Consider the following 15,775-nt stretch of genomic DNA (forward strand, 5'->3'; position numbering starts at 1 on the left):
TGAAGAAGGTGGTGCCTTTCAGGAGCAAGAGGAAGTGGGTTCCTTTGTGACACTCCTAGCATGGCACACAAGGTTTGCTCTCCTGCTTCCTGCAGAGCATCGGCGTGGGTGTCTGTGGGAAGGGCTCTCCCTGCCACTGTTCAGAGTGCCAGGGCCAAGAGCAGCACCATGGGGAGGGCAGGGGAACAAAATGATTTCTTGGATTGGAGATGTGACTGTTTTCATATTAGTTAGGCATTTAAAGCCGAATGGCTTCCTTGTGAATCATGTGGCATTTAAGCCCTGGTAAAAACCACTCTTGCAGATATCCCATTGAGTCGCAGACTCTCTGTGGCTGCGATTACTCACAAATCTGGCTCTGGATGAAAGAATCTGGCAGCTACATTGAAATCTTGAGAATCTGAGTTTTCTTCTAGGAGAAAAAGAGCAAGTTTCTGCCTGTCGCTCTGAATAAAAAAGCAGGAGCCGTTGCAGTCAGAAGCGCAAGAGGCGGTGGGGTGGTGGTCGGGGCACCTCTAGAGTAGGGAGGCAGGCACAGCCCCCCCCCCCCGCCCTTACTGCCAGGGCCTTAACCGGAGTGGGGGCATTCTCCCGCACACGTCCAACCGCAACCCGACCAGCAGCTCAGGCCAGGAGAGTGCGTGTGCCCCCCGGCATGAGATAATGCCAAGCCCGCTCGCCCAGAATCGGGAGCGAGGGTGATGGATCGTCCTCCCCACTCGGAGCAGCGCTGGGCGGGCGGGTCTTCTCCTCTCCCGAAGGCATTTGGAGGGACGCGGGGGCAGCCGCTGCGTCTGGACGGCCCCGGGGCTGCAGGGGCGACGCGGCGGAGGGCCGGACCGAGCCCCTTCGGCAGCAGGGCGCTGACTCGGCCATCCGCGGCGGGTTTGCGGTGCGAGCTCCCGGAGCACCGGCGGCGGCCCAATCTATCGGGATGCGGCGCAGCCTGCGCGCTCACAGCCACGCTCCTCCCTCCGCCGGGTCCCCCCTCCGGGCAGCGGCGGTCCCGGCCTCGCCTTCCGCGCGGCGAGAGGCGGCGGGGCACTTCCCGGGCGCTGCGCCGGGGTGCGGGGTGCGGGAGGCGGGGGAGCGGAGCACGGCGGAGCGGGGGGGGCTCGCCGCCGGCCCCCCCGCCCCCGGATAGGGGCCCTCGCCCGCCGCCCGCCCGCTGCGGCGCGGCCAGCCGGAGCGCCGGGCGGGGCGGGGCCTCCTTTGCGTACGGGGCGGTGCTCGGCCGGGCCGCCCCGCCTCGCCCCGCGCGCCCACTGGCTGGCGGGCGGGGGCGGGGCCTGCGCGGCGCGTCCTGGCTGGCGGGCGGCGCGGCCCCGCCCCGTGACGTCGCGCTTCTCGTGAGGCGCCGGCTCGCTGGCGCGGCGGGTTCGGGCGGCGCTGCCAGAGCCGAGCAGGTGCCCGAGGATGGCGAGCCGCAGCCGGACGAGCGCGCCGCAGAGGCGGCGGCCGCAGCAGCCGCCGCAGCAGCCCCGGCCCGCCGCCGCCCCGCCGCCGCCGCCCGCGCTCGTGGTGCTCCTGCTGGCCGCCGCCGCCGCCGCCTCGCTGCTGCCCACAGGTAGGACCGCCGCCGCCGCCGCCGCCGCCGCCGCCGGGGAGGGTGGGGAGGCAGTCCCGGCCGGAGCGCAGCGCCGCCCTCCCGCAGCGCCGCCCTCGCCCGGACGCCGAGCCGCCGCCGCCGCCGCCGCGGTCCTTGCGCAGAGGCTCCGGCGGGACCCGAGGCGCGCGTCCCGTCCCGTCCCGTGCCCCCTCCCTCCCCCCGCGCGGGGCGCCCTCGCAGCTGTCCGGCTGGAGGGGCGCGCGGGGGTCCTGCAGCGACAAGTGGGGGGCCGGCGTCCGAGCGAGCCCCGGGCAGGGCGGACCCTCCTGGCTCTGTGAGCGACCCGCGGCGGCGGCGGCGGCGGCGGCTGCCCGGGACCCGCCGGGAGAGGCGCCGCCGTTGCCATGGGAGCCGCTCCTGCTCCGGTGCCCGCCGGCCGGGAGGCTTCCCGGCCGGCGTTTGGCGCTCCGTGCCCGCTCCCCTTCGTTCGCCCCCGCCGGGCAGTGCAGGCGCGGCTGGCCCGAGGGGCTCTCGGCGTCACCCAGCCCGCCCCGGCCGCCAACTTTTGGGGCGCCCGCCCCGCCTCCCCTGGCGGCGCGGCCGGGGGTCTCTGGGGAGGGAGGACGCGGCGGTCCGCCGGCGCGCGGGGAGGCTGGTTCGCGCTTGCAGCGCGGCGCGGCGCGGCAGCTGCGCCCTCCCCGCCCCCGCGGCTGGTCTGCGGGACCCGGACCCTCCGCCTCGCGCAGCGGGCGGCCGCGCGGGGCTTCCTTCCTTCCTCCCGCCCGCCCCGGCCGGCTCCCCGCTCAGCGCGGCCGAGGCGCGGGGTGTCTCCGCGCGGGTGCTCGGTCCCTTCGCTCCGCGGCGCGCGCGAGCGAGCCTTGCCCGCGGCGCCTCGGAACTCTCGGGCGAACAGCAGCGCCATTGAGCGGCCTGCGCCCGGCGGCGGCCGCCGCTCCGCGAACAAAGGGCGGCATTCATGGGGCCCGGGAGGTTGCGGCGCTCCGTCAAGTTCGGCGGGGCGGCCCGGGGGCGCGCGGGGGGGAGAGCGCCGCTGGCCCGCCGCCGCCCCCGGGAGCATCGCGGCTTCCAGGGCGCCGCGGGTGCCGCGCCGGGCGCTGCCGCCCGGAGGGGAGGCGCGTTCCGGCCTGGCGCTTGGGGGTCGGCCCCGGCCCCGGCCCCCCAGGCGGCGGGCGCCTCCCTCGCGGCTCTGCGGTGGGGACGCTGCATCCGCGGCCCACGGGGCCCACGTCGTGGCGCGGTGGGGGTGGCGGGGGCCGCTTCCCGCCCTGCCCGGCGTTCTCCCGTGCTCCGGCTGCCCGGCGGTCGGCCCAGCGCCGCGGTCATCTTCGCCTTCGTCAGAGGCCCCCGCAAGCTTCCTACCGGTCCAGGACCGATTCTGCTCGAGGGACTCGGTTTTTATGGAAGGATGGAGCTCGTGCGCCCTCATAAAGGCTTCCGGTCCTTTCAGGTCTCTTTTTGGTCCGGAGCATTCAGCCATTAAACAGTGGCTTTCTCTGGGGGGAAAATGTGGACTTTTCTCTCCTGTGGACATGAATATCTGCTATTTCACTCAGTCAGCATGAAGACCTCATCCAACCATTAAAGAGAAGCCTCACTGTTGAATGTTGTAACAGGGCTCTCCTCTTTCATGAAATCTGGTCAATGCCACTGACCGTGTGAGCTGGAATAGCATGCCTCGCTCCAGGAAATAGGAGAAAGGGCAGTTAACCTTTGAAGAAATCTCCTTGGTGTTGACTCTTCCATCTCAGCTTAGAAAGGCCTGACCCTGAATGTAAACCAAGCCTTGATATCCAAAGGAATCTTCAGTAAAATAAAAATTACTTTAATGGGGCCATGGAAAAGTAGGGGCTGGTTCTTTCACTGGGCTTTTATTCCCTGGACTGTATGACACGGAGACGACAAAGCATGGAAGCTTCACTTTTCAAGCTTGTAGGCCTCCAATTGGCAAAGAAATATTTGCCAAATCAAAAGTGATTATGGTTATTTCATGGATGCTGTCAGCCCGTTGAGGTAGGCCGGGTCAGGAAACAGACACAGTAAGGACTACTGGAACTCCACTTAACACAATAACACAATCTTAAAAGCCTGCTGGGGTTGCCCTCTGCCCCCATCATACCATGCAGTGAGCTGCTTTCTCACGCTCTCACCTTTTCCAGGGCTAAATGTTTTTCATTGTCTCTTATCTGCTGACGGCTCTCGTATACCTTTGCCATGTTTATCTCTGTTTTCCCTACAGATACAGTGTGCGCCTAGCTTGTGGTGCTGGTAATACTGCTTAGATAGGTTATTAATAAGTGTCTGAGATGTTGTTCTTCCTGGTCTGGAGAGTCCTGAGATGTTTGGCCCATGTTCCCCCAGGTTTTAATTGGTCCATTGCAAGATTCTGCAGTTGGCAGGGGTCCCCCATACCATTTGTGGATCGAAGGACAGATCTTTGAAGAAAATGGCTGTTGTACTGCTAGACGCTTGCGAGCACTTGGTGGGACTTGGTGTTCTTGGGTATATGTAATGTTTAGCCCATAAGACTGTTTCTTCCACAGTCTTGTGGGCTTCTCAATCCAGTGGGTCGTGTTGGTCTCCATTCTCTTGGGTTAATGTGTGTCTTGGAAGCTACTTCTGAAAATGCTGAATTCTTGAAACTGTCTACCAGGGACCTTTTCTGATATGCTCTTAGTATAGTATGGTAATCCGGAGTGTGTTATTGAGTGTGTAGTAATTGTAGCAGAAACCCAATTCTAGCCTGGATAATTGTAATGGGGCTAGGTAATATTAAAACTTAGTTTAAATTAAGCTGGTACTTTAATCTGTGCATTCCTATGACACCTTTCATCTGAAGATCACTCTGCTTTACGGTTAATTAAGCTTCAGAGTGATCCTTACAAGCTGAAAAAGGGCAAGATTCCAAGTGTTCTTGAAATCTGGTCCTGGGTTGGAGCAGGCTGTGAACAGAGATTGGTTACCCCACAGAGCAAAAACTACAACAGACCCACAGCTTTTCAGGCGGCAGCACAAACAAACTCCACTGTGATTGGATCTTGGGGATTGTTTGGGCCAAGAGCGGTTATCCAGAGTGGCTTTGTCCAGTGCGCAGAAGCACTGGGACTGGAATTCCCACAGTTCCTGGCTGGGTGGCCATGCTGGTTAAGGACCCGGAGAGTTGTGGTCCCCCCTCATCAGGAGGGAACATGGCAAAGAAGATTGCTTGATGCTTTAAATAATATAAACAAAAATAAATATGGGAAATGTATTCGAACAGTTGGGGTTAAAATTTGAACAGCAGAATCATTAAGCTTCTCTGTGGTTTCCTTAACTTGCGTTAAGTATTTTATCACTGAGAGAGAACCAATTGCTTAGGCAGCTTTCCTCAGCTTGCTACCACCCTCCCCCACCCATTTTTTTTTGTACCTCCGTGCTGGAGGCAGCCATGTTGAGGATAGCTGTCACAACACCTGTAATATCATGAAACTGGAGGGGCAACATCGTGCATAACCACAACATTTCTCCAAAACTGCTGATATCCAGATCAGTGATGAACATGATCTAGTACTTTGCACAGATATGATAAAAGGTTCCATTGTGGTCAGATGTCTCCCTTTCTTACCTCCCACCCAGAATCACTGTTGGTTGTGTCGTTATTTAGAGTGTAATTTTACTATTTTCATCCTGGGAGCTGGAATTCAAACATCTATGATTTCTGTTTCCAGATTTTCAATGGTGGGTGCAATTGTAGGAGAGCCAGTAAGGTTAGTGGGGAGCATGTCAAACTAAGGCTCAGGAGAGGTGGGTTCTGGTCCAGCCTCGGGCATGGAAGCTCAGAGCCTTTGGGCCAGTCTCTGTCTCTCAGCCTGGCCTAAATCCTAGGTTTGTTGTGGTGGGCATCAACTGGAGATCCTCCTGCAAGCTCCCTTGAGCTCTTGCGGGAGAGATGAGAGAGGAATCGAAGAAATAAATACAATGAACGTCTGCTTGCAGAAGCAATTAAACACTTTTAAGGCATGGATGAATGCGAAGGCGGGAGCGGTAGTTGAAGGCGCTCTTTAGCACTGAGTCGGTGTTGCTTCCTGGCCTTCCCACCTGCCGTTGCTTGTGCTTCCTTGTAGACGTTTCTTGGCTTTGCTTCAGCAGTGACTGTGTCTTGCCCTTTGCCCCTTGGGCAGGGCTAGCTTAATAATATGTTCTGCCAGGGCAGCAGACAATAGACACGGTCTCTGCCCTGCTACTAAATGATAGTGCTGTGTGCGAGAGAGTGTCAGCTTCTAACCCAGTGCGTGCGCCTGGTCAGAGTTAATAAAATGTATTTTGCTTTGGATCAGGCATGCTGTTTCAATCCACATCAGAGAGGGCCTATTTAAAGGCTATTACCATTCTGTTTGTGTGCACCAGAAATGACTTACCCAGTAATTTCCTCAGGGTTATGCATAGAGTGTGCATTTGTTGATGGGCTTTGGGCTGACTTGACTGTAGGAACACAATAATTTTACCTCTCAAAAGTGCCTTTACTTTTCTTTGGCTGCATCTTGCATTTTGCACAAAATAGCTTGAAGCAATGCAGCATCCGTCTCCAGAGTATAGTGGAGTACCTGACAAGGTGGCCCTTTCTCCACCCTTCGGTGCCTGGGATGTGAATGGTACTTTAAAGGCTTTGTGAGTTGACATCTCTTTCCGTTGCGTGGAGGCATGTGGGAAGGTGGTTGCAGGTACAAGTATGTCTGTGTGTCTAAGCCAGTGTTTCTCAGCCTTGGCAGCTGGACGATGTGTGGACATGGCTGGCTGGGGAATTCTGGGAGTTGAAGTCCACACATCGTCCAGCTGCCAAGGTTGAGAAACACTGGTCTAAGCTGTTCAAGCAGATCTCTCCAGAAGAGGATTTGGTGAGGTCTCAGTTTTGAGGGTGTCCCTCTAGATCCACTCCTCCCAACCGTGAAGCAGCCCCACAGCCATCCCAGAGCCTCTGGGTCTGTGGGACAAGCTGCTGGAGAAGCTTGTCTAGGGGCCCCTTGGCCCAGCCTGATTGGTGAACTGAATGAGCTAGATGACTGCTTCTGGGCACAGAGCTGGCTAGGGTGGGTAATCTCCCCAGGTCCTGCTCTCTGTTGGTTGTGGTTCTTCCCTCTCTGCCTGAAGTTCTGTTTTGGAAAAGGGCCCCTTGAGAGTTTACGTGTTGGTCCCTCTTTGATGCTGTTTTGCTAAATGCAATATTTTGCTGCTGCCTTTCTACCTGCCGATGTTTGGAGACGTTTTAAATCAGTGACGGTTAGGCCTATCAAGGCAGAATTTGTACATGCTGCCTAACTGGGCAAGATTGTGTTTCTTCTTGAAGTTAAGCTTGCTTTTGTTTGCTCCTTGATATCTCACCTTATCTCTCTTGTTTGGGAGTTTTTAATCACCACCTTCTGGAACAATATCTTTATCGTGCTTGCCAACTGTTGGTTGCTCTTTCCCATTTGTAATTTCCTCCTTCCCCACCATTCCAGAAGGAGCAAGTTGCGTGATGGATGCCAGGGCTTCCCCTGCTACCGGTGGGAAAGTCTTCCCACTCCTTTTCGGGGGTGATTGATTAAGCCGAGGGGTTGTTTCTTCTGCGGAAGTCAGTTGCAAGGATCCAACTTGCGCACCTTGCATATTAAAAGGGAAAAGCTGGCACCTGCTATTAGCTGCCCAGAGCACAAGCTAAGCAGTTAGTAGCTCTTTCTGCTTTTTTCAGGAAATAGGTGAAGCGACACAGCACTGTGTGGCTTCATTTTTGTGGAGGTAGTGTGCACCATCGCAGCACACCTTTGCACTTTTCCTCTAGTTGTGCACATTCTTTAAAAGAGACAGGGAGTCTCCTGCCTTTCTGGACCAGGAGCCTTTGGGAAGTAGAGGGCCTCTTATGGACATGCTTTCAACATGGTGGCCACGGTGGGTGTGGCTAGTTGCAAAATATCCATGCACCAGTAGACAAATGCAATAAAGTATTGCACCCACCTGCTATTTTAGTCTCTGTCTATGACTCAAAAGCTTTTCTGGAAATACAGATAATGCTTTGAGGATGATGCTTGGCTTTAAAGCATGCTTGCTCCCTGATTGCTTTTTAAATATACATTTTTTAAAAAAAAGATTGGACAGCGCAATGGGAACTGACTGTTTGTTGACAGGCCTGCTGACGCTTCCGGGGGCTGCTTGGGGTTTATTGTCTTCCATGACACCAGTGGAAGCCCATCTTCTGAGTGGGAGAAAAGGCTCGGAATGTGGCATTTGACAGTATTCATACAGAAACAATATTTTCTATCTTTGGTGCTGGAATAATTCTACAAGCAATGAGACAGTATTTGTTATGTGTCAGCATGCTCTCTAATGGTGTATTTGGAAGCTGGTAGCTCCATGCTAGTGGAAATAATGAAGTAGAAAAAGACTGACAACTCGGCTGGACAAGTCAAAGGCATGATGGGGCAGGGAAGATCTGGATTTGCTCCACTTTTCTTGGCTCCCTGTCACTATATTGTCTGGTTTTGCTCTGAACCCAGATTTTTGATTCTTGATATGGAGACTTTCTTTTTAATATGTATGCAGAATAATTTTTTAAAAGGTTTAGCAATATCTGCACTCTTGCTCAAAAGGTTGAGATTGCGATGAGCCTGGACTGTCCCTGGGTTATTTGTGTCCTGTGAACATGCCACGCCCAGCAGATGAGTGCTGATACTGATGGCTCCTGAATGACAGTAGATTGTGCCAGCGTAACAGGAGCTTTTCCTCTCCGTTTCAGAGAGTGAAACATTAAGGGGGCTGACATGGTTTCATGCTGGATCAATTTAATTTTAGCTTTTTTCCTCCCAGTTTGGAGAAGCATTTCAAGCTTTTTAAGTCTTAAGAATCGTTGTCAGGCAGAAAATCAGCCAGGCCTGGTTGAAGGCCAGTTCCTATCAGAAAGACCATAGAAATTAGTGCACAAATTGGGATAATTCAGGTTAAACTGGCATGGGGTGGTTGTTCCAATATTTATTCTAGCATTATTATGTGCATTATTTATGGTTGTTGAATTTTGGTGTGAATATTAATGCTCGCCTTGAAATCTCATGATGGGAACTAAAAATAAAAATTGCAATAGCATCCGTGCCTGTTTGGAAGTTCTGCTTAACTCATTAAGACCTGTTCCCTCAGACGTGATGAGAATATGGAGCTTTAAATCTCTCCAGATTGAGCAGAGAAGGCAGTGGTGGTTGGCTCAAGAAAGCTGGCTGGTTGGCAGAACTTCCCTGAAGTGTTGTGTTGGGACTCATTAGCAAGCCCAGCACCATATTGGTTTAGCTGACTTGTAGGAGGCGGTTCTGTGAACGGCACTGCCCAATGCCTGTTTGGGCCTCTTATTAACGAGGACTTTCCCAGAACCTCTTGGTTTGATTACAACCAGACAAGTTGCTTGTGAGCTGGAATTCTGACTCACCAGGAGAAATGGTTGGCATTGCTAGTCATATTCTTGCATTCATTGAGGCATTGGTCTCACGTCCCACCCCCGTCCCCCAGCATGAACCTGAGCTTTGCATCAGCTGGTGGCTGAGGAGCTGGTGCAAGGTGGAAGCATGTCTTCCAAGTAGAAGAAGGCTCTCCTGGCAAGCAAAGCTGACTTGGTGCAACTCCCCTTTGGAGCAGCAGTCTGGACTTGCTTTTCGTAGGCCATTATTGAGAATGGAAAAATATAGTTTCTCCTCCTCCTCCAGGTCACATTGTGGTAACTAAATGCCATCCCGATTGTAGAGCGCCTTAAACAAAAACATTCTGATCGATCTTGTTTTTAAGTTAGAAATTACCACAGTGAGTCATGCTTCTACCTGCAGACAAGCACTTCACTCTTCCGGAACTCCCAGGCCATTTAGTGGTTGCCTTAATTATAGCCTTCCTGCTTATAGCCTTGGTTTAGGACCGGGCATCAGATGTGCCTCCTTCTTTACACAGGTGTTGGTTTAATTTTCTTCTAACAGGATCACAGCGAAGGTCAGTGATTGTGCTGGGAACTCTGTGCCATGGCAGAACGGCTAGTGCGCCACGAGGGATTGTGGCACCCTGAAGATGCTGCATCTCTGTGAAATTTGGTCCCTGGGCTTTGGCTCCTCTGGAAATGTTAGGTCTCTTGTCAGTGCCTGCACTGGGCGATGGAGCAGAATATATATCAAGGGGTATGTCGTCAAAAATAATAAGCTCTCAAATGAGAGAGGATTTCTTTTAAAGTTTGTAAGAAACTGCTTTCGATAGTGGAGGCTTGAAAATCCCCAATTTAGTATCTGAGATTAATCCCACAGTAGGATGGAACCTGGACTTCTGAGACAACTTTCCCTGCATAATTGCCCGTGAACATTTTTGTTTCCCAGTGTTGGTTTGGAGCCAATTGCCTTTGTAATTGTTGCCTCCACGTGAGGGTGCTTCCAGATGGAGGGTTCCCAGGGATCCTGACAGCCTGTAGGCTAACACTGATGCTTTTGAGTGGGAGAGAACATCTAGTCTACCTCCTCATTTCATGAATGAAGTAAGGTGGTGCCATTGTGAGAGCCTCATCTGGAAGGACCTCGCGTCTGCCTTAGCACTGTGCGTTTTAACTGGAAACAGTCTGGCTAATTCATACATTAAAGAAGGACAGTGGTTTGGTCTGGATTCCAAGCAGAACAGCATACATCAATATACCAGCAAGTGTTTTGTTGAGGCCCGTTCCATGTCATTGTGATCAATAGCAGCAGTTTGGTCATGTAACGAAAAGGAATGAGGGTCAAATGCAAAACAAATATTTGAAGAAACAGCAAGGTAGTCAAGAGGAAGACTAAGGAAGTTGTGGTTGGATGGAGTTGATGAGAATCTCAAAAGCGGAGAGGTGAGAAAGTTACGGATGAAGTGGTAGATGGACCTGATGGAAGCAAGGATGCTTTGCAAGGAAAGAAAAGGTGTGGAGAGGGGTAGTGAACGCTGTTGATAGTCAGTCATTTATTTCGGTCATTGACCAGCAAAAATGCTGCTGGTATAAAATGTTTTTGCTATGTCATCTTTCCTTTATCTTACCTCATGCCTTTGATTTCTTTGCTTTAATATTTCCTACTCCTTCTCTGTGCTCTGTGTTACACTGTTTATCCCAAAAGGAATAATGTAATAAGTCAGTATGTGCCTATGTGCAAGTTCCTCAAATGCCCCACTTTTGGTTTAACTTTCACATGACAGGAAGTGTTCTGTGTGGTCAAGAATCTCAACACTTTGTGTTGCTATTTTCACTTAAAATTTGGAAAACCCCTTGCTCTCTTTTCATGAGGAGCTTAGAAACAGTAGTCATATAAACAATAATGGGTTGTATTTTAGGACCATTTTATCCCAACCACACTTCCTTAGTTTCATTTTCTGCTGGACTAGATTGTTGTCTAGCTGTTTCAAAATGAAATGTTTTAAGGCTTGTTGACTATGCTTTTTGCTTTCAAATGGCAGAATTGTGCTTGGAAGAGTAGCATGCAGTAATGCTAAGAGTGATTTCTTTTTGATCACCCACTGGCTTTTCTCTCCTTTACTATGATGCTTGATGGTACCCTTCTTGAATGCAAATTAAAGATGGAACCCACCTGCAGCAAATGTATGCTGGCTAGCTGGATGTTGGTGTAGTTTCCAAAGTTGTATTTAAAACCATCCAGGATTAAAGGGTTCTGGGTAAAGATACTCTTAAACAGAATTGAAAGACGCTTGAAGAGGGGTGGTGTCTTCCATTAGCTATACCCTCATTGAGGTTGAAACCCATCCTGTGCCTCTTGTTAATGTTTTATTGTAAGGATGTCCAAAGTTAATCCAGGAATGGAAAATTGTGGAGAACTCCAAGGCATTCTGGGCTTCCCAGCAGACCCACGTTGAACCTCTGGGCCATTCCAGGGGCAGTCTGGCAGGGTCTAAAAGTCAGTTCTCCAAACTGGAAGCTGTTTGAAATGCCCAAGGGAGGATGTTCCAGCCCCTAAACAGACCTGTTATGTTTGAAATGGCAGGTCAAAGTTTACCTATCTCTATTCTATTATCTTCTGTGCCAAAATTCTCATGCTCCGTGTCCCCACCCAGCACCGACTAGCACACAATTCAGGCCTCTGTTCTCTTGTTTTCCTGTCACTTACCTGGAGTTGTTTGGATTAGTAGCTGCCTACTTTCGTAGGAGGTGATGGATTATATCAGGACTTGAAAATCCCAGCACATGAATTTCCCATGGCTCAGAATTTCCCATGGGACTGTGGCCAGGAGCATGCTACACAAGTGAAAGAAATACGAATCTGACTAAGAATCTGAACCCTCCAAATGACCATCTGTTGGCTGAGCAATCTGGTGTTCCCCTTGGAGGACTCCAACAAATCAAAGGATGCTGGAATTAAGGGAAACGTGACACTTATCACTGTTTCTGATTTTCCCCCTTGATTATAACTTACTTCCATTTTTTAAAGTCCAACTCCAGCCCAATCTGAATCTTCTCCAGTCTGTGGATTTGGTGGAAGGTTGAGAGGTGTTTAGATTCCATGAAAGTTCCCACGATCTGCCCAGATAGCTCATCTTCTAAAGTTTGAGGGTTTTAAAAAAATTATTTGGATGTAGGCCCCAGAATTTTGGCCTTAAATATTGAATTTGGACCTTTTGTTTGAAAATACCATGTTCCAGTAGGTCTTCAGTGGCTGCTTGACAAAAACCACAAAAGCAGTAGTGGTTATTGAGATGCAAAGATTTCCTCCTTCGGTTGACGGCCCTCTGTACGTAGAAGCTTGGGAGAAATTTACGGTTGTTAAAGTAGCTGCTTCTCCCTGTTCAAAAGCAGAAATATGAGCTGGTGTCAACCATCTCAAAAGATACATCAGAGTTATCGGATTAAGCATGAGAAACTGCTTGTTTTTGCAATTCTGTCTTGTAAATGAGCTTGCTGTGCAGCTCCCTTGCTGTGTGAGGACACTTTAAAATATTTGCTCTATTACTCTCTGAAGTTGCTTTCTGTTAGTGGTTATAGGAGTTTCTCTGAAAAATGGAGTGGAAAATAAATTGTCCTCAAACAGTTGTGAATTTTTTGAGAGACCTCCAAGGTGAGAAGGTTACAAATGAACACACTTGGCTTTTTAAAAAAATCTACTCCAAAGGGAGAGTCGTTGGGACTTGCAATTTATGAAAAGGTGGGATCTCTGTAGGATGCATTGAGTTGCTGTAATACATTGGTCAGTCTTTCCACCTTCTGAAAGTATTACCTCTTTTCCTGGTGCCCCTTGGTATGCACACAGGCTGACTCGGTTTCCACCATGGCTGAACCGTATCGTTCTGCCTGGCTTCATGCCATCAACCTGGCAGGTCTCGGGCGCTGAGTCCATGCCATACGCTAAGTCAAAATAAAACCAGAAACGTGGATGGGTGCGTGCATTGTGTGACCCAGGGCGGCACGTTGGAGCCTGTCTGGGGATATTTTATAGGAAGCAACGGGCTTTTCTACTTAAGAGCATAATTGCAACAGTCGAGTGCTGCCATCATGGTGTACACATTGTCATTTTGACATCATTAGTGCCTGCTGTTGACTCTCATGTCTCCTTCGTAATATTTTCAGATTCCTGCATTATCTCGGTTTGTGAGCTTTGGTGAAAGAGACGTGTTTCATGGGGTTTTAAGAACAATTTTCTCATTTTGCATCCATGCTTCTGCTTCTGGGCTCTTGCCATCTCATGCCAGCTTAACTCCTGCCTAGCCATTATTGGGTCTTAGTGTTGAGAGTTGAGGGGAAGGAATTTTATATTTCATTTTATACAAACGAAAGATGGGTGCATCTTCAAAGGGCTGCCCTGTTCTTATAGTAGAGGGATTAAATTTGCTTGCAAAGCAATCCTGCAGTTGTATCAGATTGCAGGGTGGTTTTTCTTCCCCTCAGATCATTTGGCAGCATGGACTATTTTATCTTCAGATGAACTTCAAGATTGCAGGTCACCAAATATGGCCTGTGGTTGCTGTTGATTGTGCTTGTTTCTTTATATATTTTTATGGCACTCTTTCCTTTTAAAATTGAATTTCTTGGACCTCAGCCTCATAAATTAATTTGGGAAAATAGCTGAACAACTGCTAGATATGATTGAGGCAGGAAAGCTAATTAATAACTCTTGATTGGTGCCTGCTTGCAGGCACTTCGTAGCTTCTCCATTCTTAAATGTCTTCTCCTTGTTTGACCTTCCCATGTCCCCTGGAGCATGTTGGCTGTCAGCTGAGTTTTATTCTTGGCTGCCACCTTTGCAGCTGGACAGTAAGCCATCTTGGGTTCCACAGTTGTATTTCTGTAAGTGTCACAGAGCTCGCCTGGACCAGTTTTTTAGAGAGGAGCAAATTTTTCTGCAGTTTTCCTGGAATACAAAGAGATGTCCCATGCTCTTTCTGGATCGATATTCCAGTTGAATTTGTGCCAGTGCTGTGAGAGCCCTATGAAACACTTGTAAGCAGGCACTGCTTTGAGCAAGCATTTCTTTGCAGAGTTTGTTGCCGATAAATTGAGAAGAAGCAGAGTGAATCAAGTTGGTTAGAAAGAACAGTTGCTCCGTGGCAGAGTCCGCCATTCTGCAGAAACTCCACCCGCAGGTTGTGTCCAGTCTCCAGGTTGCCTTTCTCCTCTGCTTTGTTTCTTCCAGGTTGAACTTCTGAAGAAAGAGTAAGTTGAGACCTGCAAAGTCAAGTTTAGAGCACAGAAACTGCCTCCCATATTTGAAGGCAGTCAATTTTGGTGACGGTTAAGTGCCTTGGATGCCCTCAGGTCTGTGACTGAGAAATGGAGCTTAGTCTTTAGTCAGGAACAACTTGTCCCACACTGGGGGAGGGAGGTAAACATTGGCTCTCTGCGCTCTGTTCATGGACATGCTGCCTGTCCTCTTGGAGGGGGGTGTCTGTGGGTGTAGTCAGGGCTTTTGTGGGTTTCCCCCTGCTATTATTTAATCTGTTCTCCTCATTCCTTGCAGCTTTTGGTTCTCCAGTCTTCTGTGCCAGCTGCTTTTCTGTGTTCTGTGAAAATACAGGAAGATAAACCTATGAAATACGGGCCCACCCAAAAAACAGTACTTTGTGAACTATGTCTTAATGGTGGCAAGTAGGCTTTGGTCTTCAAATGTGCTTCTTTTTTAAACTCTGTACTCCGTTCCTTGTTCCCTTGGAATGGCTGATTCTTTTTGGTTACTGAGATGGAAATAAGTAAAGTGGACATGCTGTTTTCAAGTTAAATGCAGGCAGCTTTGGGAGGAGGGTTGGATGCCAGCTTTTATTGGAAACCTTTCGTGTTTAAGCCCATGTTCCCCACGCCTGGTTTTAAGTGAGAAAAATGATTGTTTTGACTGCGGAGGGTTGGGAAGGAAAGAATATTTTGAGCAGCTGTTTAATGCTAATATACGTATAGTGCTGCAGGAGCATTATATTTAGACCAGGTTGGGTTCATAGTTAGAAAGTTAAGCAGGAAACTTCTCCAGGCGTGTGAAAGCTGCTGATATTCAGTGGGATTCTCTCTGCTTTGTGCCCAGTTCGCTGGGTTGGGGGGAAGGGAGCTTAAGCTGCATTCTTGCTCAGATGGGGTGGGTGACCATCAAAAGAATGGTTTCTTTAGATGGAACCAGAACATTGGGGCCCGTTCAGCTGCAGCTAACATGCTTTCCTCTATGCCACCCTGGTTTTGAAGCAGGCTGTTCAAGGAAACAGGGCATCGTCCTTCAGTATCTGTTAGTCAGCAGGATTCTGGAATTAAATTGATCTGTGATACTTGGATCCATAGCGAAGGGTTGTTTCCTCCTAATATTTCTTCCCGTTGAGAGAAAAGAAAGTTGAAGTGTGTTTAAATGCAGAAGCACCCACCAAGAATGTTTCCACCTCATATGAAGGAAACAGTAGATGGATGGTAGCAAATTTTACCTTTGAGGCTAGAAGCTGATCCAGGGTGGGGGCCTTCCTCGGGTTAGGGCATTGCCACCTAGCCCAGAGGCCCTGTGTTCCTCCTGGATCTTGCCAGGGCCACCTCCCCTTCTTGATCCATGCCTCCTGTCCTGCCCACACAGCTGCGCCTGGAGTGTTGGAGACCACTCAGGATAGTGACACTATCAGAGCCAGGAGACAGGACGAGGCCAGACTCTCCCCCCCACCATGGGAAATGAGCCCCTGGCAGGCTCTGCAGAGCTTTAGCATTGTAGAAGAAAAGATCAGCTCTGCTCAGGTGCGGTGCCAGGGGAGAACAAAGAA

At 50.6% G+C, this 15,775-nt stretch overlaps 1 protein-coding gene across 5 annotated transcripts in view; it reads left to right on the forward strand.

Moving 5' to 3' along the window:
* Positions 1-1,374: 1,374 nt before the first annotated feature.
* The window catches only part of CADM1 (cell adhesion molecule 1), a 236,002-nt gene continuing 221,601 nt past the window's right edge, over positions 1,375-15,775 (forward strand). For 4 of the 5 annotated variants that reach the window (XM_063311060.1, XM_063311057.1, XM_063311058.1 and 1 more), the window contains exon 1: positions 1,378-1,567. In XM_063311060.1, coding sequence (XP_063167130.1) covers positions 1,417-1,567 — 151 coding nt within the window. In that variant the 5' untranslated portion in view covers positions 1,378-1,416. Of the gene's footprint in view, positions 1,568-15,775 lie in introns of all 5 variants that reach the window. The other variant, XM_063311056.1, reaches the window with a different exon arrangement.

Source organism: Candoia aspera, chromosome 9 (genome assembly GCF_035149785.1).
Source record: "Candoia aspera isolate rCanAsp1 chromosome 9, rCanAsp1.hap2, whole genome shotgun sequence".
In the NCBI taxonomy this organism is placed as follows: Eukaryota; Metazoa; Chordata; class Lepidosauria; order Squamata; family Boidae; genus Candoia; species Candoia aspera.